General features: G+C 38.3%; 1 protein-coding gene across 3 annotated transcripts; it reads left to right on the plus strand.

Annotated features, from left to right (window-relative positions):
* Positions 1-3,946: 3,946 nt before the first annotated feature.
* LOC105204821 (myosin heavy chain 95F) lies at positions 3,947-25,250 on the plus strand. 3 transcript variants are annotated; one of them, XM_011174038.3, is made up of 18 exons: positions 3,947-4,091; positions 13,393-13,584; positions 14,286-14,359; positions 14,446-14,575; positions 15,230-15,394; positions 15,601-16,013; positions 16,212-16,471; positions 16,586-16,743; positions 16,832-16,996; positions 17,925-18,148; positions 18,342-18,533; positions 18,621-19,604; positions 19,869-20,008; positions 20,755-20,799; positions 21,299-21,419; positions 21,507-21,624; positions 21,924-22,139; positions 24,220-25,250. In XM_011174038.3, the coding sequence occupies exons 2-18, from the start codon at positions 13,404-13,406 to the stop codon at positions 24,369-24,371; spliced, it is 3,738 nt and encodes a 1,245-aa protein (XP_011172340.2). In that variant the 5' UTR covers positions 3,947-4,091; positions 13,393-13,403; the 3' UTR covers positions 24,372-25,250. The 3 variants fall into 3 exon arrangements, with proteins under 3 accessions (XP_011172340.2, XP_025993303.2, XP_011172341.2); XM_026137518.2 differs by having other exon boundaries at positions 13,398-13,584; XM_011174039.3 differs by lacking the exon at positions 20,755-20,799.
* Positions 25,251-25,252: the final 2 nt, after the last annotated feature.

The raw sequence follows: 25,252 nt of genomic DNA on the forward strand, positions 1-25,252 counted from the left end.
GAGTATATTGAAATGTGTCGCGAGAAAGCATTCATCTCCGTGAAGTTAAATATTCACACTTTTACGCTAACAATTTTAGTTCCTTCGCATTCGACCGTGGGATCAAAATAAAAGTAAGAAGTAAAAATGAATCGAAAAAAAAATTTGAAAACTCTTGATTTGTCAGAGATGAGGAATGTCTAACTTTACAAAACGGATTTCTGTCGATTCTTCTTTCATTTGTTTCGCTTTTGTTTCGTTCACAGACTCATCAGAACTTGTTGTCGGAACCTTTGTCGACTCCTGCACGTTACTCCCACACGTTTGTTTCACGTAGTTTCTTGCCGTTCTTTGACGAGCGTAATTACGTCGAATTTGAATATCTGACGTAACCACGTCAGAAAAACCAGAATAACATCTGCCGGTGATATTCATGCATCTCAAGGCAAGTGCATCATCGTCGCACCTGATGCGCGAGCATTTATTTCTGTATAACGAAGTAAATTAATTTTTAATTAATGAAGCGTTAAATTGCAATTAGCTTACACATCGTTCGCAAGAGATCTCGATCGCAGGTGACCAACTGATGCAACTTATTGCCAGTTTCCACGCTGCCCATAACATTCGCGGCAAAAATAAAGAAACACAGTAAAATCGATGCTGCGTACGTTTCGTTTGTTACGCGGATATTTACATTGTGTATGATGTATATTTGATTTTCCACTGACGGGTGACTAAGATGTCACGAATAGATGTCACGAATGACGTTTACAATTCATAAAGAAAAAGTACGCCGCGCGTTTTATTATACTTTTGGTTCATAAAACTACAAAGTAGAGTGTGAATCACATCTGTTATTTTCTTCAGTCGAGTCAATTTTTTTATTTTAAAGCAAACTCGCATTTGCAGTATTTTACGTAAGCCATCTCGTTGCAGTTTCTTACGATCTTGTGAAAGAGAAAAAATTCAGACATTTTCATCGAAATATTTAAAAACTCTCCAAAAAAAAAACCGTGCATTAAAATCTATCATTATTTGAAAATCTAATTGTCTAGAAGTGAAGAGAGCGTTGATTCTATCTTGCGATGTGTACTTCTATCTTGTCAACACACTACTTTGTTCGAAAGGTATTATTAAATGATAAAAATGTCAAGTGTGCATCGATAAAAAAAAGTTTCCTCTATAATCATCTCGTTACCTTTAAGGACTTCCTCTACACTGCTCTGGGACACGAAATTCTCCTTGCAGACATGTACTTGGCTTTCACCGACGTCGAGGAAACGAAGTTGCGCGCGATCGCGAAACGCATTTGCTTGTTCAGCGCGGTTGCGAAAATCGCGATATAGAGAGAGAGTTCAATGCCAGCGAACCATTTGTTGCTTTATCGCTCTATTTCGATCTCGTATCATCACGCGGAGTCGATGATTTTAATCGCTCGTAAAACAAGTACGCTTGTTTGTTCGTTGTATACGATTGATACCGTGTACTCTTTCCGTGCCATCTGCGACCATGGTGGCCAGATAGGCAGCGATAAAGTGTTGTCTCTCGTTAAATATTAATCACTCATCAATACGAAGAACAAAGATTGTTATCCGCCAGTTATCCTATTTTTCTCGTCGGTATATCGATGACGAAATTATCTCGACGAAAATCGTAAGTGGTATTCTTTTCTCGGTTTAGCTAATGCATAATTAGATTCGTAATCGCAGCGCAGATTAGATCTTCCTTGTTGCCAGCCGGAACTATTTCATGTTCGACTCGAAATCTAATTGTGTAATACCACTATCGGCTTCTTTCCTACAAAAGAAAACATTCCATTTGCAAGAAAATTTTTCATTTATAAGAAATCCTCTGTGGCATCCGTTTAATTATTACCTATTCTATTTTTTTAAAAATTTTTTTACGAGGAAATAAAATTATCTCGTTTGAAAACAAATTGTCAGTGGGATTACCGCTGAGTAAATCATCGCGTGCATACTGAATCGTACAAATTTACGATGCATTTGCGGAATCGAGGTAATAATAAACAGCTCTTGTTCCTCCGTCGAACATGCATTTTGGATTTAATAAAACAATGAACTTTACGTTTAAAACGAAGAAATTCATTAAATTTTGTACAGAAACTCTATTGAGGATTAAAAATAAGGTACGACAATTGCACTGAAGTAAAGATATCGATAAAGATATCGATTATGTAATGGAAAATTCTCAGAACAGTGCAACCTCCTTGTCGATCATATTTTTTTGATACTTTGTCGGTTTCCGATTGCGATTCAAACTCTATAATTAAAAAAAAAAAAAAAAAAACAACAAATGCGCTCAAGATTTTAAAATCTGAATAATTTGATAAAACCAAAGAAGCTGAAGAAAGATGACTCTTATCCATAATTATTCGTAATAAGATATAAAGGTATCGCAAATAAAATTCATGCAGTTAATTGTCTTATGCTATTATGTGCATGCCATCTCTTCAATTGCAGGTGTAAAGTGATAAGTACAGGAAGAAGAGAAGTGCATATTCCAGCTCGGTGCATGCTGCTCGATTGCCGGTAACGGTATTTATTCGTGCCTTCATCGCGTCTGCGCTCGTTGCCTCGAGATTGTATTTATGTATTTTTTTATTATTGTTTATAACGTCTTTGAAATACCGGATGTTTTTTCAACCGCACATCTATCCGATCCGATTTCCCTTGGCGAAGATATTGATTAATGCGCCGACGTGATCTATTTACGCGCTGAATTAATCGTTCGGGAAAGAATCGGCTTATTTACATTGTGTATCTTAGCTTCTCAATGCTGCATGAACAGTGTAATGTCGAAATTACATGTTGCATGCAATATGTAATTATATGTATATTACGCGTTACTATAATTATATGAAGTAGAAATACTGATTTCCACAATTATCTTTATCACGTCGATAATTTACCAATCGATATTAAACCAAACGCAAAAAAATAAAATGTTTAAAAATTTGATAAACATAGAAAAACTTTAATTGCGTTTCTATATATTTTTTTATATTTTCCCAGTTTTTCGAAATTAAAATTGTTTTTAGTAAATTACCAACAATTGATAAATTAACATTCTTTCGGTACCTATCATCCCGTTTGTTTTCTGTTCCTGAACTCTCTAAATAAGTGTACACTCAAAATGAAATAGATAGATGTTTCAAAGTTAGCGAAAGCAAGAAGGAACGTTCCAGTGCAGTCTAGTGCAGGAATAGAAAACAAGCCTATCGTCATGTGCAGTCGACAAAATTTTAAATTCAAAAATTGGCGAGTTAAATTATGTAAAATTATAATAATCTATTTCTCTTGTGCTGCAAAAATAACGATCTATGTCATCGTAATACTATCCACGACGTCATACAATAGATACACGAGTATATCTAAGAAACGTATAAATTAGATAACTATACATGTAACACTTGTGAAAAATCATAGAAATAAGTTATTATATTACATCTGTACCTACAGATAATTTTATTATTACGTACGTGCACACGCCTTTAAAAATTCTTTGAAAAGAATTGTATTGTAGATATATTTTTTCCACGATCGTACTATAAATTACATACATATATATGCAGACACATTTAAATGTAAACTACTCGTATGTAAAAATTGTTTTCTATCACATCGTACTTTAGTTTTAATTCGCGTTTTGTTACAAATGATATTCTCATCTCCACGTTTCTCCCTTAATCTCAAGATCGAAACGTCGCTGATACCAGTGACGACAGTACCACCGCGAGAATAAATTGATGATTCCAGATATGATTTCAAATGCCGAACAATTTAAATCTCTGAATCAGCAAATTCATTTAATTACACGATTTTTGTTTCGCTTATCTTTCGATTCTCCCTGAAAATCGGAGTGTTCCATGATCATCTGTGGAGTTGCCACTGGTATAGGCGATCGCGGCGGCGATCTACGCGTGCTGGTACGATCGCTGTTTGCCGCGTGGCATCGGCGGAAACGGCCGTGGATCGCCGAGCGAGCGAGAGGGCTCGTCGCTCCGCAGCCGCGCCGACAGTTGCATGTCGGATTTTGTGCCGTTCGTATATAGTTTCGTCTCGGCCGGCTGACTGTCCTCGCACGGCGAGACGGTGAGTAAACCTGCCCTGTAAACTGTCGCGACCTATTCGCGAAAATCGATCCGCGAGTCGCGGCAACTCGCCGCAGCGCGATCGCGCGTTCGCCACGTAGCGATAAGCTGCGCTCTTCACTCGAGCGCGTGACTAATTTATTGTTTTTCTACACGTGTAACCGGTAATATTATTCGTGTAATAATAAGCGTCGCAAGTACGTGTTCGATGTTTCGATCAGGGATAATCCTTGCGAAAGTACGAACAACAAGATCGGTATGATCGTCGAACTAACCGGGGACCAACTTGTGTTGAGTTTTACAAAATTCAACCATATAAGCGCTAGAATATTCCTAGAATATTATACGAATATTATTAAAATAATATTCGTGGAATATTACTTAATATTTTTAATATTATTTCGATATTATAAGAATATCGCATCAATGAGAAAATTGTATTGTACATATGCCCATTTTTATATAATATTTGTGGTATTATTTCAATACTCGTGGAACATTATGAAAATGTACGAATGTAGTTAAAAATTAATGTGAATTATTCGTAAACTTTGTAATTATTACATTTACAACTTATATTCCTGATAATTTAAAATATTGAAGTAAACATTATTCACTTCTCGTGTAATATTCACATAATATTTCAAGAATATTGTTTAATATTAAATAATATTGTAGCGCTTATGGGGAAAGAGGAATTCGGAGAACCAGTGACCCCGGAAACATAAACAGTCAATACACAGCACGCAGAACGTTATTCCCTTATTTTCTTTTCCAAAGAATTTCTGAATAGAAGCTCCGACTCCCAGTTTCGGAGATGCAAAACTAAATCAGCGTTCAGGAGAAAATCGACGTATATTAATCTACTTATCTATTTTGAGTGCTGTCTCTGTCTGTGGAAGAGACAAGATTTAATAGAGGCAAACATTGAAATTAATTCATCATTAGCGATAAATCAACGAGGTAAATGATTCAGGATCACGGACGCGTATGAGTTTTACGTAACGTATTACCCCTTTTACGCGGCGACCGCGGAGTGGGAATGAAAAATCTCCGTTGGAAATTCTTTTTTTCCTTTTTCGCGTATGCCCGCCCGGTTTATCTAGTCCGTGATTAGGAGAGTGGAACGGGGCGGCGTGCGCGGCAGGTGTGCAATGCGCGAATGCAGAAGAGAAAAAAAAAGAAAAAAACGAAGCGCGGCACGGTTCGTGTGAATTAGTGTGTGAACCTGCGTAAGCACCTACGTGCAACCCAGTAAAACAATCCGGCGCAGTGGCCGAACGGGCGGGACGAAAAAGGGGCAGAGAGAGAGAGAAAAATTGCCCACGTTCTCTTGCGCGAGTAATGCACGTTGATACCCGCGCAAACGCTCGTCCGTTTCGATTGCGAAGTAGGTGGGTAGATGAGTACTTTGCAAAACCGTAATTACCGCTGCCGGTTGCGCGGTTTTCCGCGTATTTTTGCAACGGCGTCTCTTTCGAAGAGAAAGAGAGAAAGAGAGAGAGAGAGAGCATTACGAAAACGATGATGTTAGATTTGAGAGAGATCTTGATAACGACAAGAATGATAACGAACGCGAAAGAATTTGCCAGATAAGTCCGATACAATGAATCATAGCGAATTGCGAGCAGTCGTGTGTAAAATTTATATTTCTGAATTTTTTATATATGTTTATTTATTTATATCGCGGTTTTCGCCTTCAACATTGTCTTGATTGACGCAAAATTCCTAATTACATTTTATCTTTGATTTTTTTTTTGTCGAATATCGAATGTGTAATTACTCTCGGTGTTACGCCGTTGTTCTTGAGTTTAATCATTCATGCACGTCGTAATAATCATTAATTGCAATGTGCATGAATGATCTTAATGGGGACACTTGAACCAATTTCACAATTCCTCGGAATTCTTCGTTAATCGTTATTGTTCAGAAAAATGTTACTGCCAAATTCAGCTTCTCGTATTTACGATTAGCTCTAAACCTCGAGAACGGTCAGTTTGTCCCTAAAGTATCCTCAAACTCGGTCGAAAATCTTTTGTCTGGGAAACAGGGTACGTTACATTTGTCTGCGCCCCAGCTGGAAACGTCAGCTGTTGAGATTAATGCATTAAGTTCCAGATGGTCCCACTTTTCTGTTTGAAATCCTTATAATTCGGATTGTAATAAAAAATCAATTTCTTTGGATAGAATAAAATTTATTAAGTTTAAAGAAATCGTTTTCTCTGTGAAGTCGACGATGACAAGGTATAATAGAATGTTTAGAAAAAAAAGATATAAAGGTTGAAAGTGGAGGTACAAAATAAAAATAAGAAACTTCTGCCTTCTACAAGTATTCAAGAGATAATTGATTTCGCCTATTTTTTAAAAATAGAATAATTTGATATAATTATTATTTAAGTGATCTAAATTACATCAAATTATTCTAGTCAAAAAGATAAGCGAAATTTTTTTGTTAATAAATAGACAGGAGTTTCAATTTTTATTTTTACTTTTAATTCTTATATCTTATTTTTTCTAAACATCTCACCTCATCGCTGACTCGATTTTCGAGAAAAGAGCAACTTTTTTCTCGAAACTACTTTTAAATACCAATCTACGATGTAAAAGTTTTTATTAAGACTCGTGTTATTTAAATTGAAAATAGAGAAAGGCGCGTAGAAGTCCGTCCTGGGAGAACTTAATATTGTAATCCTGACTCCAGCGCGAGGAAACAAAGCGCTCTCGTCTCCGGTATAATTTCAGCCACTGAGTGACACGTGTGAAATTCATCGAAATCTGAGACGGCGACGAGCGCGTTTGTTTCCCTCGTCTCGTTGTCTCTTTAGCGAAAGTAACGAGGCGAAAGTGAGTCGACAGAATCGGGATATCACTCCGCTCGCGAAAAAGTGCCTCGCTGTCGTTTAGCGGATCCTCTCGGCGAAAACTGTACGTACGTATACGGACGTATGACGCGACGTGCGAATCGCGTTACGCAACCGCGGAAAAAGAATCGCTCGATCCTATATATGTATAAGTAGGTGGGCGAGTTGCCGTGTAAGAGACGTCGAGGACGCCCATGACTCATCCGCGGTCTCGATCGTGTGTGCACTTAAACGCGAATCGTGGCCACTTCCGATCGCGCCGTGCCACACCGTTCCCGATCCTCTCTCTCCCCCCCCCATTATCGATCGGTTCTCTTTCACGGGAGTAAATCGTCCGTCGAAAATTTGCATACTCGATCGTCGAGCCTGTCAAGATCAATTTCCTGGCCGCTTTGCGGGATAAACGTGCACGCGTTATTAAACCGATGACGTTTGCGATTCGTCGCGCGAAGTCGCGTCGCGTCGTTGACCGAAAAAGATATTCGCATTATTAGTCAATGTCATTTAACGGTGACAAGCGAAATGATACGCGGATACATTAGCGGCAATATTCGCGATATTATGGCGAGATTGATCGAGAGTTTTTGTCTACACTGATGCTTCGACGTAGATCGAGATACGATTAAACTTATTTTGCAATAAAAATACGCCGCTCCATTAGTCCGCGCAAAATGCTTCGAGCGGAACTCGATGCAAATGGGAGGTCGCTGGGACCGAAAGCTCGACCCACTGCACTCGATCTAATCACCAAGTGCTCTTGATGACGCCGATGGTGCGAAGGTTGTTCCAATTAACGTTAAACGACGTAAAATGACGAAACACGTCGCCGTGATTGAAACAAGAAACCTGTCGCGCGGCGAATTTATTATAATTAGATTTCTCATTTGCTGAAGTCAAGTATCAAATAATCTTCTTCACTTCTGAAAATAAACCAACATATTTTGATAAACGCGCCCGAAAAATACATTAATATATTTTTATATTACGTTTTATATTGTGTTACTCATTGATATTATTTTTTGATGTTACAAACGAAAAAAAAATTTACTGTAGTATAAAAAAAAAATTAGCTAGGTACAGATTAGAAAATAATTTTATGTCGGATCATCAAAATTATATATCATTCAAACATGATGATACCATCGCAAAAGGTTTTGACATTAAAACAATTACTTTAAACGTCCAATATAAATTTTTTAATGGTGCAGGATTGTGAATTTCCGAATCACATTTATAATCAAACGTAATAAACGCGTATTATTTCTGAGACAAAATGGAACGTTTCTACGCGATTAACGATCGAACTAATAAATTGTTGATATTATTACGAGAATAATTGTCACAATCTTTCATCGCAATGAAATCTTTGTTTTTATTTTTCGTTTTTATTTTTCCCCAATACGCTAATAAAATAATAGATAAAAATGTCGAAGATACGTTGCATCTGTGTTCTCGGAAAAAAAAAGACAAAACATTTTAGAGTATTCACAAACTACACATTTTCCTCTTTTATTTTGACTGTGAATTTCAACGGAGGATAAATTCGGTGAGCGCTCACGCGTGTCTCCCTGTTTCGGTATGCCGGTCCCACCTGCCGTTTCCTGCTTCCTCTCGCATCCCTTTCATTCCCTTTCGACCGGCCCTTTCAATGGGATTAGAGGGGCCTGTCGCGCGACGCGCCAGCGCGACGCACCTCCGCACGCAAAGTGCATTCGGATCGAGGTGTGCGCATTAGAGATTGTCTCTGCGAGCGTGAGGTCGCGCACGAAGGCGGAGAACCGCGCCTCGCTTGGAGAACAATGCGCGAAAGCGATCTCCGACATTGAGAGGATGAAGAGGAGACGCCGTGCCCAAGTGTGGAGGAGGCCGGGGGAGATCGACACCACCGCGCCTTGCTGCGCCGCGAATTAAAAGAGAGGAAGATAGGAAGAAAAAGAAAAGGGTTAACGAGACGACGCGACGACGGGAGGGAAAGGAGGAAAACGATGCAACATCTGGACGTTACGGTTTCTTCTGCTGTGCAGTAGAAGAAGGTGAACGAACCGATGCGAACGATTCCTCGCTCCTCTCTCTCTCTCTCTCTCTCTTTTTCTTTCTTCTTCTTCTTTTTCTTCTCTCGCTCGCTCTTCCTTCCTCCTCGCGATGCACCTCTCATCTGTCGGAACGCAAAAAATTGCTTCTTAGCATGCTTAGACGCCGCGACGTGTTGCAACATTGTTCATCGCTTCGTTCGGCCGCGTCGACGGTCCGCTCAGGAATCGATTTAAACAGCCGTTTCGATATCGGTCGTCGCTCACGTTTGCTCATCAAGCGGACCAGAGGATTCGTTCCGTGGATTAGCGCGAGTCAAAACGAGACATTGCAGCCGCCGCCGCCGCCGCCGCCGCCGCTGTCTCGTAGCTGCAATGTCCTGCGGATCGATGCAAGGATTTACCGCTGGCTTTTACCGTTACGATATCTCTAACGGGATGCTTGAGAGTACGACAGAAGGAACAAGGCAATTTCTCGCGCTTTCCAGATCGACCGCGCGTGGTTCCCAGCAGTCGCGACTGCTATTCGCCGTTCGTCACGCGGTAATCGCGCTATTGGATATCAAGTAACAATTGCAGAGGTGTTTAGAGTATCATTACGCAACTGTCCTACCGAACTGCGTATACTTACTGTAAAGTTTCGCCTTTTAAGACGCGCGCTCGTCTTACGTCCATTTCCACCAAGACGTAGATTAATTTTAATTTATTTTTTAGCCTTTTCTAGTTATAAAAATTAGAAAAAAGATGAAGCGTAAGTTAAAGCTCTATAAACGTTACAATATCCTTAGAATATTATACGGATATTTTTAGAAAATAAAATAATATTCCGAGAATATTCCCATAATATTTTTCAGGGAATATTGTATTAATGTTATATGTCCGCTTAAAATAATATTTGTGATATATTGTTTTAATATTCGTGGAATATTTTGAAAATGTTCTACGACGAATATTATTGATCCAAAATTAATGAGAATTATTATGCATAAAGTATTCATAAATTTTATAATTATTATATTTAAAAGTTAAAATATTTCCGATAATTTAAAATATTGAAGTAAATAATATAGCGCTTATAGAGACTGAGATTAAAATTAATCTACATTGGTGGAAACAGACATTAGATATTCTACTTTAATTCACTAAAAATTCACTAAAAATTAGTAAACTGGAGTACTCGGAAGCGGAACAAACTGAAGGCAAAGAGAAAGGCTAAACGAGATGGAATAAATAAGAGCAAAGGAGTTTATCTACATCTAGATTCTTGCGGTGTTTGCGGTGGCCATAAGTAAAAACGTTGTGCCTGTCGGATGCGCTCGCATGCAAATGTGACAGGTTTAGTGCAGCGTGTCGACGACGGGGCACGGAAACCCCTCGACTTTTACGAAATTCTGTCACGGCGGCGCGTGTAAAACGCGAGATGCAGCGACTCGTGACGACCTTTGATCGCGCGCGCTTGCCTGTCGGATTGTCGAACCGGTGGTGATGCCGAAAAACACACATGGAACGGAGCGACGACGACGACGACGACGACGACGATGGTCTAACGACGAATGCCTCGTTTTTGTGCCTTTGTTGCCTACGATTTTATCGCTGCGCACGACCGCCCGGCGCAACCCCGGAGCGTGTCCGCCGCGCACGCTGAACGCGAAAATCGTCGGGAGGATTTGCGTTATGCAATCGAGAAAATTGTCTCGGACGTGATAGCGAAGATAGGTGGATGCAAATTGAGGAATTTGCGAATAATGATACCATTTTGAAAAAAATAAATATATCCCCAACTTCTTAAGAACCTTGAAAGATACTGCAATATTGTTAAATTCATAGACCCACCCTATAAGTATATAATATTCTTAAAATATTATACGGAAATTATTAAGAATTAAAATAATATTACTATCAATATTCCGAGAATATTATTTAATATTTGGAATATTATAAAAATATTTGTACAGTTTTGTTCTTTATATATTTTGTGTTAAAATAATCAATTTTGACACATATGAAAATTAAAAAAAAAACAAAATATTTAACTCAGAAAATTATTGATATTTTTGCTTCATATGTAGAATATTATTTGGTGATTGTTACTAAAATATATAAGTTTTAAAAGTTTCTTAAAAGTGAAATCTTTAGAAAAAAAAAGTTGTATTATGATTTCGTATTTATGTGGAATTTTTTAAACGGGACATTAACTATGAAAGAGAAACGTATATAGTTTGCCAGGTGAAATACAATCCGACAGTGTCTGCTGTTTTAAGAAAGAGAAACGAAAAGAACACAAGGAGCAGCTGTATTATACGATTTCGGCGATGAGTAATGATTATTTTGGAGTCGTCGCACCTTTCGTCGTCGCGCGCTTATCTCGATAACGTGTCGCGATAAGCGATAAATTGTTACCGCGAATCTCGAGTTTTACATCAGTCGTTGAGCTGCCGAGGTACGAGGGATATTAATGTCAAAGTGAAAAAAATCTGGTTTTATCTGCCAATTTTCAAACCGATAAGCTACTGCTTCCGTCATTATCAAAGAATTGTCCTGTACAGCACAAAATGATCGTTTCGCATATACAGGGTGTCCTAGAACAGTCAATCTTAATCCCGCTTAATCAGACAGTTAAAAATACCTCGTTGTAAATTCAGTAAGATCGAAAATAATTTTTTAGCGAAATATAGAATTAATTGGATAATTAACGAATTTTTAAACAAGAACTAATTAGACAATTTTTTACTTTATGCGAAAGCAAAATTAAAAATATTTTTAACATTAATTTAGAAAATTGACAATTTTATAGAAAATTTACAAGTTATTTTTCGTCAGATATATCATGTGAGATTCATATTTTATTCCCGTATATACATTTCGATAACGCGCCCATAGTTATTCATATGAATCATTTATCTAAAGCCATTTGCGCTCGTGAGACTGCCATGTGGATTACGACCAATCGTCTCTTATCGATCGTCAAGGCATTTCTGTTGCTTCTTCCGTCAATAATGCGCGGCTTAAAATAATACTCTAAGAATCGCCGGTACTGCTAAAGAATCTGTCATTTCAGCATATAGAGACGCGATAGAGACCGTCGGAAGTCAGGTAAACGGATACTATTCATTCACCGGAAATTTCTCCGAAAGACACGTACGGAAAGTGTCTGCGCCAGCAGGAGCTATCGTCGGATTTACGTTCCGCATGAACGAGAATGACACACGAATTTCGTTCATCTTTGTATAGCTCTTACTCGCGTCGATCGCGCTCGATTGTAAATTTCAACGTGAGTCCGCGCTTTCGCACTGAGTAATTCCGCGAAACTGCCGGACGTCCGCTCAGCTACAAACGCTCCGTTCAATTCCAAGTCGATTTTCCTAGCGAGGAAATCGAGAAAGGTCTTTGTTTACCGCAATTTTTCAATACTATTATACAGGGTGTTGCAGATACATTTAGGACGCACAACGGGTTGCATACGGCAGACTGCCAGGGGCAGTTGTCATTAATGAAATTTAATTATTTAATTTTTTTAGTTTGAGAATTGTTGAAGGAATAATTGTAGGAATTTTATATTTAATTTAAGTAGATATAAAAAGATTGGTAGCTTATTCGTCTGTAGTTCATATGAATATATGTAATATTATGTGTTTTAATAACTGTGTATAAATTAAGTATTTTAGGTAGATATATTATGATGATTTCTCATGGATTATGGTCTTCAGGATGATTTTATATAGTAAATTTATTTTATAGACGGAGGGGGAGACTTTTGTTAATTTTTAATAAGGGAATAATAAGAAAAATACCTTCTGTAATAATTTGGTGATTTTTATTGTGTGCGGCTAATTTTTCTTTTCCTTCTTCATTAAATTTTTTTAGAGAGTTAATAATTTTAATGACTATTTTACACGACAAATTTCATTACGCCTAATCAGTTGTGTGTCCTAAATGTATCTGCAACACTCTGTACATATCTACGTAAGAAAGAGAGCCGAATCGAAATCAAATTGAGATCGTTCGAACTTATTTACAATTGTTTAATGAGCATTGTTTCGTCGGTTGATTGTCCAGAAGTTGAAAGTTTGCAGAGGATTCGATTTAACCAGTTAATTACCCGTGAGCTATTGACGATAATCTCAGCGCATTTGTCGAAAGAATGTTAATTTTAAATTAGCTAACTGTGTGCTAAAATTAACTAGTAGAAAAGTAGACGATCTTAAGCTATCCTAGGTACACTGGCATTCCTCATAAATAATTGAATTGTATTTCTCACGTTAGAAAAGTATGACTTATGTTATACGAAACGTTCTATATAGCTAATGCCGCTTTCTCTCGAGTGTCTAGTTGTAAGACGAAGGCTGAAGTTATAAACACGACGAATTGCGGAGTGCAACATCTCGATCGTGTAATCGTTTTATCGTTCCAGAGCAGCTCGGGATGGAGAGCCAACAGGTGTGGGTCCGTGACCCCCAGGAGGGTTTCATAATCGGGAAATTCACAGACATGGTGGACGGAGACGCCCTGATCGTGCCCCTCGACCCCAAGTACCCGCAACGCACCTGTCCGCTGGACGAAGTATATCCTGCCGGCGAATACACCAAAGATGTCGAGGACAACTGTAAATATTCTCTCTCGAAAACGTGCATGTCATCTCGCAATTTTATAAAATAAAAAAAGAAGAAAAGAAAAAGTCCTTAAGAAAAAGAAAAGTGTTTTAACGAACACTGTATAACTGATGACACTGCATCATTGCAGTAACTGATGAAATCATCGCTTATTGATATAGTAATCAGTTTATTGAAACACTTTTTCTTCAGGAAGAAGAGTTCCGAGAAAGAGTTCTCGACACTGCCACGCTGAAAAAAAAAAGAGTTTGACAATAACAATCGAGCTTTGGTGAAATAATTTAAATTAAATGTTTGAATAAATTAAGAAAATATTTAGTATTTACATTAACAGCAATCAATCAATTACAAAACTAAATATTATATATTAAATAAACATTTTTTTATTATTATTGTCAAAGTCTTTTTTTTTCAATGTACGTAAGACGACGCGCATGTGATCCTACACACTGCAGACGTTAGGAAAGAAAATAACGAAGTGGAAAGATGCTTTAGCTGTTTAGCTCGCGATTCCTCCCCCCGATTGTTATACACCGTGACTCACTTGTGCGTTTCGTCCATTTTATATATCAAAGATTAAGATCGCGCGCGGTCACGCTCGCTTCTCACGCGACTTTCGCTCTTTTGCAAAGGCACTTTCACTGATTTTGTTCCCTTCTCATCTCTTTTTCTCTAAATTGTCTCTTCCACCTAGGTGCCCTGATGTACCTGAACGAGGCCACGCTGCTGAATAATATTCGCACGCGTTACTTCAAGGACAGGATATACGTGAGTAATTATACGACGCTGAGGTCGGGTCGTTGCACCCGTCATCTCCGTCATTTTTAATCTCTCGTTACGTCGTTAAATTTCAGACTTACGTCGCCAACATTCTGATAGCCGTGAATCCGTATTACGAGGTGAAGGATCTCTACTCGCCGCAGACTATCAAGGCTTATCAGGGAAAGTCCTTGGGTGAAACGCCACCGCACGTTTTCGCCATCGGTACGCACGCATGACCGCCCTTCCCCTTTGTCGCGTAAAATAGTGCTGGTCGAAATTTTATCTATTTATCGATTGACAATTGTGACTAAAAATTTAGTTCTTGATTATAATGATTGATTAAAAATTTTTGTTTTCTTGAAATAAATGTTAAACATTAATCAATTAAATTTTGAACCAATATTAAATCGATTAAAATATTAATTCAATCGATGAATTAAAAACAATTAACTATTGTTGAATAAAAAATTAATGTTACTTATTAACCGTCAATTTTAGTCACTGACTTACAGCATTGATCAATCGATTGAATTTTCACTCAATAAATCGATTAAAATATTAATTCAATTAATTAATTAAAAATAATTAATTACTGTTGAATAAAAAATTAATCATACTTATTAATCGTCAGTTTTAGTCACTGATTTATAGCACATTAATTGCTAAAAGCATTGGTTGTTTAATAAATAAAATAATAATGTCGTTTATCAATATTTTTCATTAATTGATTACATTAATCAATTCATGATTATATATATATTTTTTAATTTTCAGGCGATTGTTTTAACAAATAAATTAATCGATTAATGTGTAACATTGTCCAGTAGTTGATCGCTCCCGGCGAGAATACAGAGCAATTTTCATTTATTTTCGCAGGCGACAAAGCGTTCAGAGACATGAAAGTGCTGAAGCAATCTCAAAGCATTATCGTATCCGGCGAATCAGGAGCGGGCAAGACCGAGTCGACCAAGTATCTCCTGCGGTACCTCTGTGATCTATGGGGCTCAACGGCTGGCCCAATCGAACAGAGGATTCTCGATGGTAAAAAAAAGAAGAATCAATAAGAACCCACTCCGCGGAGTTTAATTCAGTCCAATTAACGTCGTAAAATAGTTAAATAACAATTGAGAACAAGAAATTATGCAAACTAAGCAACGAGTTCTAAGAAAGTCCTTTTCGTTTACTCAACGTCACGATTCGACGAGTTAGGATTCGATTGTGATTTTTGTTGCATGTTCAATTCGTAGCGACCCCGGTTCTGGAAGCGTTCGGCAACGCGAAGACGAAGCGCAACAACAACAGCTCACGCTTCGGCAAGTTCATGGAGGTGCATTTCGACGCCAAGTGCCAGGTGGTCGGTGGATACATCTCCCACTACTTGCTGGAGAAGTCCAGGGTGTGCCTGCAGAGCCCGGACGAGCGAAACTACCACGTCTTCTACATGATGTGCGCTGGTGCGCCGGCCGATCTGCGCGCGAAATTGGGAATTACCAAACCGGACGACTTTCATTACCTGAGGAACGGCTGCACCCAGTACTTTTGCAATGCGAGATCGGAAAAACGATTGAACGAGGCGCAGAAGAGCCGCGAGCAGGTACAGAAGGGCAGCCTGCACGATCCGATCTTGGACGACGTCGAGGGATTCAACGCGATCGATCAAGTACGCCAGCGAAACTTTTTCCAGTGTAATGACATAAATCACGATCTTTTCGATCAATCTGAAAGAATCTCTTGGAAGTATCTCTCCGCAATTATTATTTTGATTTTGCCAATAAATTTCTAAAGTTTTTTATTCTTTCGCGTCTCAATATTATCATCATTCTTCACGTTTCTCCAAATTCTTTATTTTCGTCAAAAGGCATTTACCCGGCTCGGTTTAACGGATGCCGAACGCATGGAGATCTACACGATGGTGGCTGCGGTGCTTCATCTCGGCAACGTCACGTTCGAGGACAATCCCGAGGACACGAAGGGCGGCTGCAGGATAACTGCCGACTCGGGGAAAGCGGTGACGGTATCCGCAAAGTTGTTAGGAGTGGATCCCGAGGAGCTGCGACAAGCTCTGGTCTCGAAAGTGATGCAAACCAGTCGAGGTGGAATCAAAGGAACGGTCATCATGTGAGTGCGCGAAGATTTCAAATAATATCCTCTTTTCGATGGATTCGAATGCTTCGATTTCCCTTTGCATTGCGATCTCCTTTGACTCTTGCCAACTGGTCTGATTGCGAACAGGGTGCCCCTGAAGGTTTACGAAGCCCATAACGCTAGGGATGCTCTGAGCAAGGCCATTTATAGCAAACTGTTTGATCACATTGTCGCGCGGATTAACAAGAGCATACCTTTCAAGGCGTCGAGTTACTATATCGGCGTGCTAGACATCGCAGGATTCGGTGAGAAAATTGCTCTCGATCGATCTTCCTTCCGCATCGTGTATAAAAGCGATCGAGTCACGATGATTTTTCTCTCTCGTGTTCGTAGAATACTTCAAAGTCAATAGCTTCGAGCAATTTTGCATAAATTACTGCAACGAGAAGCTTCAGCAGTTCTTCAACGAGCGGATCCTGAAGTACGAGCAGGAGCTTTACGCCCGAGAGGCCTTGAACGTCCCGAAAATCTCCTACGTCGATAATCAGGATTGCATCGGTACGTGAAACAAACTGCGAGCGATTATAGGGTTCAAATTCAAGAGTTTAGTTCTCGAAAATTAGTGTTTCATCAAGACAAGGTTTTTTGTCTTGAAAATCATTTCTTGTCTTGCTTTGATTTTCAAGACAAGAAATTTCGGTTTTCTTGTCTTGAATTCGAGAATCTTGAATTTCTTGAAATTTCTTGATTTTTTTATACATATTACAATTAAAAAAATATTTATCTATTTTATGTTAATATTATCAAAATTCCTGATAGAATCACAAAAACTTTTTATAGAATTGAAGTACGCGTAAAAAAAAGAGGTTAAAAATATTTTTCAAAACATTTATCATTTTTCATATTATGAGATTACTATATCGAATATAGCTATTTCAGATTATTAAATTCCTGACATAAATCATTTCTTGTGACATTTAATGATAATTAATATAATAATTATAATAATTATAATATTATTATAAATATAACTGGAAATGTTGAAACCCATTCAAAATTTTTTCAAGTATTAAAAATGAACAATTATCATGGAAATTCAAGAAATTTCTTGATTTCTTGACCAAGAAAATCTTGGTCTAATAACAATTTCTTGTCTTGTCTTGTCTTGAAATCAATTTCCAATTTTTTCTTCTTGAATCAAGACAAGACCAAGATAAGATTTCTTGAATTTTTTTGATCTTGATGACACTATCGAAAATGAAAAATGACAATTTGCAATTATCAAATTCATATGAATTATGCAAATCATCATATTACCTATAATATAAAAAAATAACTTAGAGAACGGGAAAATCGTTTTATTCAAGAAACAAATTCTTTCTAAAAATGTTATTGAAGCCAATATTATTTCGTGGGTGAAATAATGAGCGGTACTTCCGCTTGTGGAGATTTAAAAAATGAAATTGCGTGTCACGCCAACTTTCAGATTTAATCGAATCGAAGAATACGGGTATCTTCAGTCTGCTGGACGAGGAATCGAAACTGCCGACTCACAGTTTCGCGCATTTCACCAACGAAGTTCATCGCGCGTGGAACGGTCACTTCCGCATCACTTTACCGCGGACGTCACGATTGAAGGCTCATCGAGAATTACGAGACGACGAGGGCTTCGTGATTCGCCATTACGCCGGCGGCGTCTGCTATCAAACGGTAAAGCAGCGTGTTCGCCGCAAATTGTAGCGAGCGTGTAAAAAAACATCGTAAACGCACATAAACCGAAGTCGCGCTTCTCTCAAAGGCACTTCCCGACTTACCTTTAGATGCATTTTGAATCCGCGTGCGTCCATAAAATTTTTTTGCACAAAAATTTATGTAACTGTGCATTTATCTTTTACTTCCGCAGAATCAATTTATCGAAAAGAATAACGATGCGCTGCACGCTTCCCTGGAAGGGCTCATTCAGGAAAGCGGCAATAAATTTCTCAGGACGCAGTTCGCCAATCATTCGTCGCAAAAGGGGAAGCTGACCTTCATCAGCGTTGGCAGTAAGTTCAAGACGCAGCTCGGCGAACTCATGGACAAGTTAAAGAGCAACGTAAGAACGAGGCTTTCTTTGAATTCAAAGAACTTTGCGAACTTGTTCCAACTTGTTCGTTTACGATTCCAATCTCAATTTCATTAGGGAACGAACTTCATAAGATGCATCAAGCCAAATAGCGATATGGTGGCGCATCAGTTCGACGGCAACAGTATTATGAATCAGCTACGCTGCTCGGGAATGACGTCGGTTCTGGAATTGATGGAGCACGGATATCCCAGTCGGGTGCCCTTCCACGAGCTTTACAACATGTACAAGTCCTATCTGCCGCCGGAGCTCGCCAAGCTCGATCCCAGATTCTTCTGCGAGGCGCTGTTGCACAGCCTGAAGCTAAACCAAAAGGACTTCAAGTTCGGTATCACCCGGGTCTTCTTCAAACCGGGCAAGTTCGCGGAATTCGACCGGATCATGAGGTCCGACCCGGAGAATCTGCGCAAGCTGATCGCCAACGTGAAGAAGTGGCTTCTCAGATCGCGCTGGAACAAGCTGCAGTTCTGCGCGCTGTCGGTGATCAAACTGAAGAACAAGATCATCTACCGCCGGCAGCATTTGATTGTGCTGCAAAAAACGGCGAGGATGTACATTGCGAAGAAGCAGCACCGGCCGCGCATTCGCGGCATCGTAAAGATCAAGAATCTGCGGAAGCAGCTGACGCGAATGGAGGAGACCACGAGTCAATTGAAGAATCGGGAGAAATCGATGCAGGACATGAAGAGGCTCGACGACGATCTAGAGTCGGCCATACGCAAAATCAAGAACAATCCGAGAATCGCGTCGACGGAGATCGACGGTCTCTACACGTCTCTGGCGAATCAGGTGAACAAGCAAATGGCCAATCTCCAAGATCTGGTGAAGCAGCAGAAGATCGCCGAGGAACAGGCGAGATTGAGGAAGATTCAGCAGGAACTCGAGCTGGAGAAGAAACGGAAGGAGGAGGAGGAACGAAGGAAGAGGGAAGAGGAGGAGAACAGGAGGAAAAAGCTCGAGATGGAAGCCAGAAGAAAGATCGAGGAAAAGGAGAGAAAGAGACAGGAAGAGGAGGATCAGAAGGCCGCGGTTGCTCTCCAGGTTCGTCGAATTTCTATGTCGTCGTATTATTTTATAAACAAATGAATTAATGAATTTTAGTGTAAAAACCTAAATTATTATAAACATCTTTATAGTTGCAAACAGCTAAAATTTCTTTTAAATCTAAAGAATAATTAATATTCAACAAGAAAATTTAATATTCTTCTTTGCCAAAGAATTGACAAATAATCAGAAAATTTTTTGTAATTATCGATATACTCTATCTTCTATTTTCATTGCATTTATTATTTATTATTTATAAAGGCCCAATTGGAGAAGGAAGCCATGGAAGAGAGTCGGTATCGAGAATTACTCGAGCAAGAAAGAAGAGATCACGAACTGGCTGTCAGGCTTGCTCAGGAATCGAACGGACAAGTAGAGGATTCTCCGCCGCCTATACGAAGGTAAAATCTTTCTTGTTGATTAATATAATTGGTACATATAAGCATAAGCAATTTCTAAGTTATTCAAATAAATGTTAGACAAACATCTTAAGGGGACATACGCACTTAATTCTGCGAATTTTGTACGGAAAAACAGAAAGAAATAGATGAGTCATGTTTATTCCATTGTAAAGATAATACTTTTCTTCATTTGACATTTAAATGTTATTACAAAGTGAAATAAAATAGCGTGTCACTGTTGAAATTACGTTTTCAAAAACACGTGACCACTATATCTCGAAGACGGCTCAACCGATTGATTTGCAGTTTTACGCACTTTTTCTAAACATTAAAAAATTAGTACTTGACGTAAAATTTTTTAACGATGTTTAGGTCCTTTTTTAATTGTAACCGAAAAACAAACAAAAAATTATAATGGAAATAAATACGATTTCTTTATCCTTTTCAATGTTTTTTTTACAAAAAATTCGCAAATGTAGATCTCTTTTCGGCTTGTATTCGTGTGTATGTCTCCTTAAAAAAAAAAATCAGCTTTAATATCCCGAATTGTGTTAATTAATATAATTGAAGCAAATTAACGTACGCAGTTCGCTGCAAATCGATTAAACTTATTGATTACGTGATAAAATTTTATCCAATAACGTGCACCGTTTTGAACTCGTTGATTCAAACGCGATTGAAAAGAATCAAGGGCTTTGTTGAGAGAAAAGAAATAAGATCTTGTTTTGTTGTTTAAACTGACGCAGTGGCTCCGATGTACGAGCACCTATGAACAACAACAGGCTAATAAGGTACCGTATAATTACTCGGGTTTCTCGCTAATGAAAGACTAACGGCTAATGAGACTCGCTCCCCCCTTTCAAACGTATTAATTCTCTTTGCATGCAGTGACTCACGTCCATTTTTCATCGACCGATTCTCCCGTCACTCTTATTCCGTAAATAAATAACTTTTCGCCGACGAAAGGCTCCGTCATTTTCCAAAGGATCTGTCGTAGAAAATAAATGACGTTTCTAACGTACATTTCTATAGACATGCTGCTAACCGCTGAGATTTATTTTAACACTTACTTACGAATTCCTGTGCAGACTTTGTAACTCCACGCTGAATCGCACGATCTATTAATTTCAGCTTGCACTAACTTAGTTCGTAGACTAACGCCGAAGCGAATATGTCGCATATATTTTAACATATTCTGCATATTAGATTAGAATCTCAGAGTGTTGTGTTACGATCAAAATATTGTCGAAGTCGTGATTACGTATTAATTTTTTGTTTACTCGTTCGTAGGTCGGAACAGGTGCGTAACCAGCAGGCGGCCATGAGCAACAAGAAGTACGACTTGTCCAAGTGGAAGTATTCGGAGCTGCGAGATGCAATCAATACGTCCTGCGACATCGAATTACTTGAGGTAATTACGTGCACGCGTATTAGCTATCTAACCATAACTTTCTATTTCTTTTTTTTTTTATTAAAAAAGGAAATTTACTCGTTTCAGGCCTGCCGTCACGAGTTTCATCGTAGACTGAAAGTCTACCACGCTTGGAAGGCGAGAAACCGCAGGAGAACCATCATGGATGAAAACGAGAGAGCGCCCAAGTCCATCATGGAAGAAGGTAAATTAATAAAATAACGTTAATTGATACATCGATACGTCTTAACATTTTTTCCTCGTTATTAGCATGAAATCTTCCTTTGCCTCTTTTTATTTTTGCGCATACTTTGATTACGCAAAAGAATTTGGAACTCTGCAAAGCCTATACCGTTTAAAAATATCTTCTGATAAAAAAAGTGTCGATAAAATGCTTCGGGATAACCTTAATTAGCAATAAATTGATAGCGACAACTTAAAAATATTTTGGCCAGCCTGGAAACGCGCGAATCTCAAGCGAACGATATCGATTTTGCTTTCCAGCTGCGCGAACCCCAAGGACACCGTTGAAGCAACAGATAGTCGAGTCGTCCCAGAGATATTTTCGAATCCCCTTCGTCCGTTCCTCCGCGGCCGGGCAGCAGGACAACACACACGGTGGCGGCAAAAGAGGATGGTGGTACGCGCACTTTGATGGACAGTACGTAGCACGGCAAATGGAGCTCCATCCCGATAAACCGCCTATACTCCTTGTGGCAGGTAAAGCTGCGGCGTTTATCTTTATGCATTTATGATCTATGCTAATACGAGCGATCTGCATTGCAAATAACGCTTTGAATATTCGCAAATATCACGTGCATTGAAAACTAGTGTCCGGTAACATTAGGTGATCGAATAGGACACTTCGGACGGTTCTCAAGATCGAATCTTAAGTGGTTTAAACTTTTCGAACTGCTCTAATTCGTTTTATACGAAAGTTCGAACCTAAATATTTCTATTAATTAGAAGAGACTTGTAAAAAAACTACTCTTCTGTTTGCATCCTACGCTTCCAATCTTCTTTACTTTTGAACTGTTCGAGCTTTAGACGCAACGAATTGACATTATAAAACGATCACCGCTTAAGAGCGAACTATTCAAACTGGATGCTCATTTTTTTTACTTTGAATTATCCAAATAGATTCAACTTAAAATATGGTCGAATCTTTCGCCCGAGTCTCTATTCAAATTCAAAATCAACAAATAACGGTTTAGTTTAGGTCAAACGAGTAGACTTTGGTGACATCACACAAAAAAATGAAAATTGAAACTAATTCAGGACTCTCGAAATTTGAAACAATTAGTAGTCTGTTAAAAAATAAGTTTGGTTATTACAAGTAAAAATAATGCAGTTGCGTTTCGTTTTTTTCCACCAGTAAAACCAGAAGTTGTCCGTAAACGCGAAACAAGTGAGCTTCGAGTCTAAAGGCCGGTATTCATAGTCGATTCTTATTTCAAGAGCATCTTAAGTAATGTCTTAAGAGGATGCTAAAGTACCACGAATTACCGACATTTACAGTGCATTAAATATTTTTGGATTGGCTTTACAGAATCACAAAAACTTTTTTTAGAATTGAAATACGCGTAAAAAGAAAGGGTGCTCAGGTCAATTTTATAAGAAAATCGAACAAAAATTTAATAAATCATTAAAAATTCACTCGTATAGCCGTCACCTGAGGTTAACTTTACCTTAATACAGAAGTTGTGTAGCTCGTGCGTACAAAATGATAGTAGAGCACCCTTCAGAAAACATGCACGAATAACACTGACCTTGCAAAGTTACGATTGAACGCCTAACAAAAAAGATACGCTAATGTGCTTTTACCACGCGCATATTTCGCTCAGCGAAGCTGAACTGTCATAAACAGAGCAATATGGAGCCCAACAGTAGTTGATAGGACTTTTCGCAGATGGCGAAATAATCAAAAACAAAGACAGATCTATGCAATGGACAAAGAGCAATAGCTTGGTCTTGCTCGAAAAATAATCTACAGTGATTTGTAGGACCGACGTCGAGGAAGTTCTTCTGTTACTTTAGCATCCTCTTAAGATACTAATACAGCTCTCTGATTGGTTGAGATCATCTTAAGATGATACTTAAGACAGTCTAAAATATAAGAATCGACTATGAATACCGGCGTAAGTCGAGCGCACTCAAATATGTAATTCTTAATCTAAGAATTTTCAGAAAATCTTTCAAATAATGTGATTCAGCTTGTCATGAGAACATTATGACATTAGAAACAAGAATACGACCTTAAGAATAAAATATACTTCGCACAGATCTATTTATTACTGATGCAAGTGAATAGTTGTAACTGAAGAGAGGATTTCATACTTATTGTTAAATGAAAACAAGAAGCATTCATTGCAAGAATAAAAATATGCGCGAATTAAGAATTCATTTTTTTGTGTGGTGATAAATAAATGGTAGTTGACGGATGTAAGAAATAAAAAATAAAGTGACGTAGGTCGTCGATATTCACAGTCGGTTCTTACTTCTTACTTACTTACTAAGAATGTTTTAAGTGCCATCTGTAAATGTCATCACAACCAGTTGCAGTTAATAGCATTTAGAGACATTACTTAAGACGGTATTGAAACACAAATCAACTGTGAATATTAGCCGTAAAAGGATTTCTGTATTTACAAGTACTAAAATGCGGTAATTGAAATTTTAATGACTTCGCAATTATGTCTTTGACAGAAACGCTTTTGCCATTAAATTTGTATTATACTTTGCACGTTAAATTTTACGTCATGTAAATAATTTCCATTTCAAATTTCAAATTCGTCTGCAGGTATTGACGATATGCAGATGTGCGAGCTAAGTCTGGACGAGACCGGATTAACGCGGAAACGCGGTGCTGAGGTTCTAGAGCATGAATTCAATCGCGAATGGGAGAAATACGGTGGCAAACCTTACGTAGCGCCGTGCGATCGCAAAAAGTGAAGAATTCACGACGGACACGTGGGAGAATGAAATTTTTCGTCATATAGGCGAAGAAAAACATTGCATTAATCAACGCAGTAATTTGCGATGATATTTACGTATTTTTCTACGTAGTTTCTCGTCCGGTGAATGCATCGGCGATCCTGTGCCTTGCGAGATGTGCCTTGTGCATTGTAACAAGGACGATACATCTGCATCGTAAATTACGTCGTAGTTAAAGCCGAAGAATTTTTCCGTCGGGATACATTATCGAATATTTAAAGACCTATTTCCTTTTCCTAGAAACCTAGAGCTCCTAGCGGTTGTCAACCGATCAGTATTCCGTAACACGTTTCATTAAAAAACCTTTAAAAAAAATTGAATGCTTTAATTGCACTCTGAAACACACGTGCGAGAAATCATACTGTAATTTATTTTATTGCAGTGAAGTTATGCAATTTTAAAACAGTCATTTATAACATACGAGAACAGGAGATAAAATATAGGCTTCGAGGTTCCTTACGAGGATGCTTACGCATTTGTTAGCACACATTTTAGGCTATAAAAAAATTAATTTGATATTTACAAGATTTGTTTGCGTTAGTAATGATGGTATTTAATAGATTAAGTCGTTCGAAATAGAAAAAATTGAGAAAAGATTAACGAACATGAACAATTGTTAGTGTACTGTGCAAGCCGAATAGTTGTGAACGTAGTGATACAAAATGTCGAGTAAAATTTCGCAAGGTTTACGTGCGATTGATAAAGCTGTAAAGCGGTAGTGATCTCATCCGGGTGATCTATTAGTATCCACGTGGTTGCTGCGCTTAAGAATAATTATACGACAATATTAATAAATGTTTATATATACATAAATATTAATAAACTTTTAGCATTAAAGA

This window comes from Solenopsis invicta, chromosome 16 (genome assembly GCF_016802725.1).
Source record: "Solenopsis invicta isolate M01_SB chromosome 16, UNIL_Sinv_3.0, whole genome shotgun sequence".
Classification (NCBI taxonomy): domain Eukaryota; kingdom Metazoa; phylum Arthropoda; class Insecta; order Hymenoptera; family Formicidae; genus Solenopsis; species Solenopsis invicta.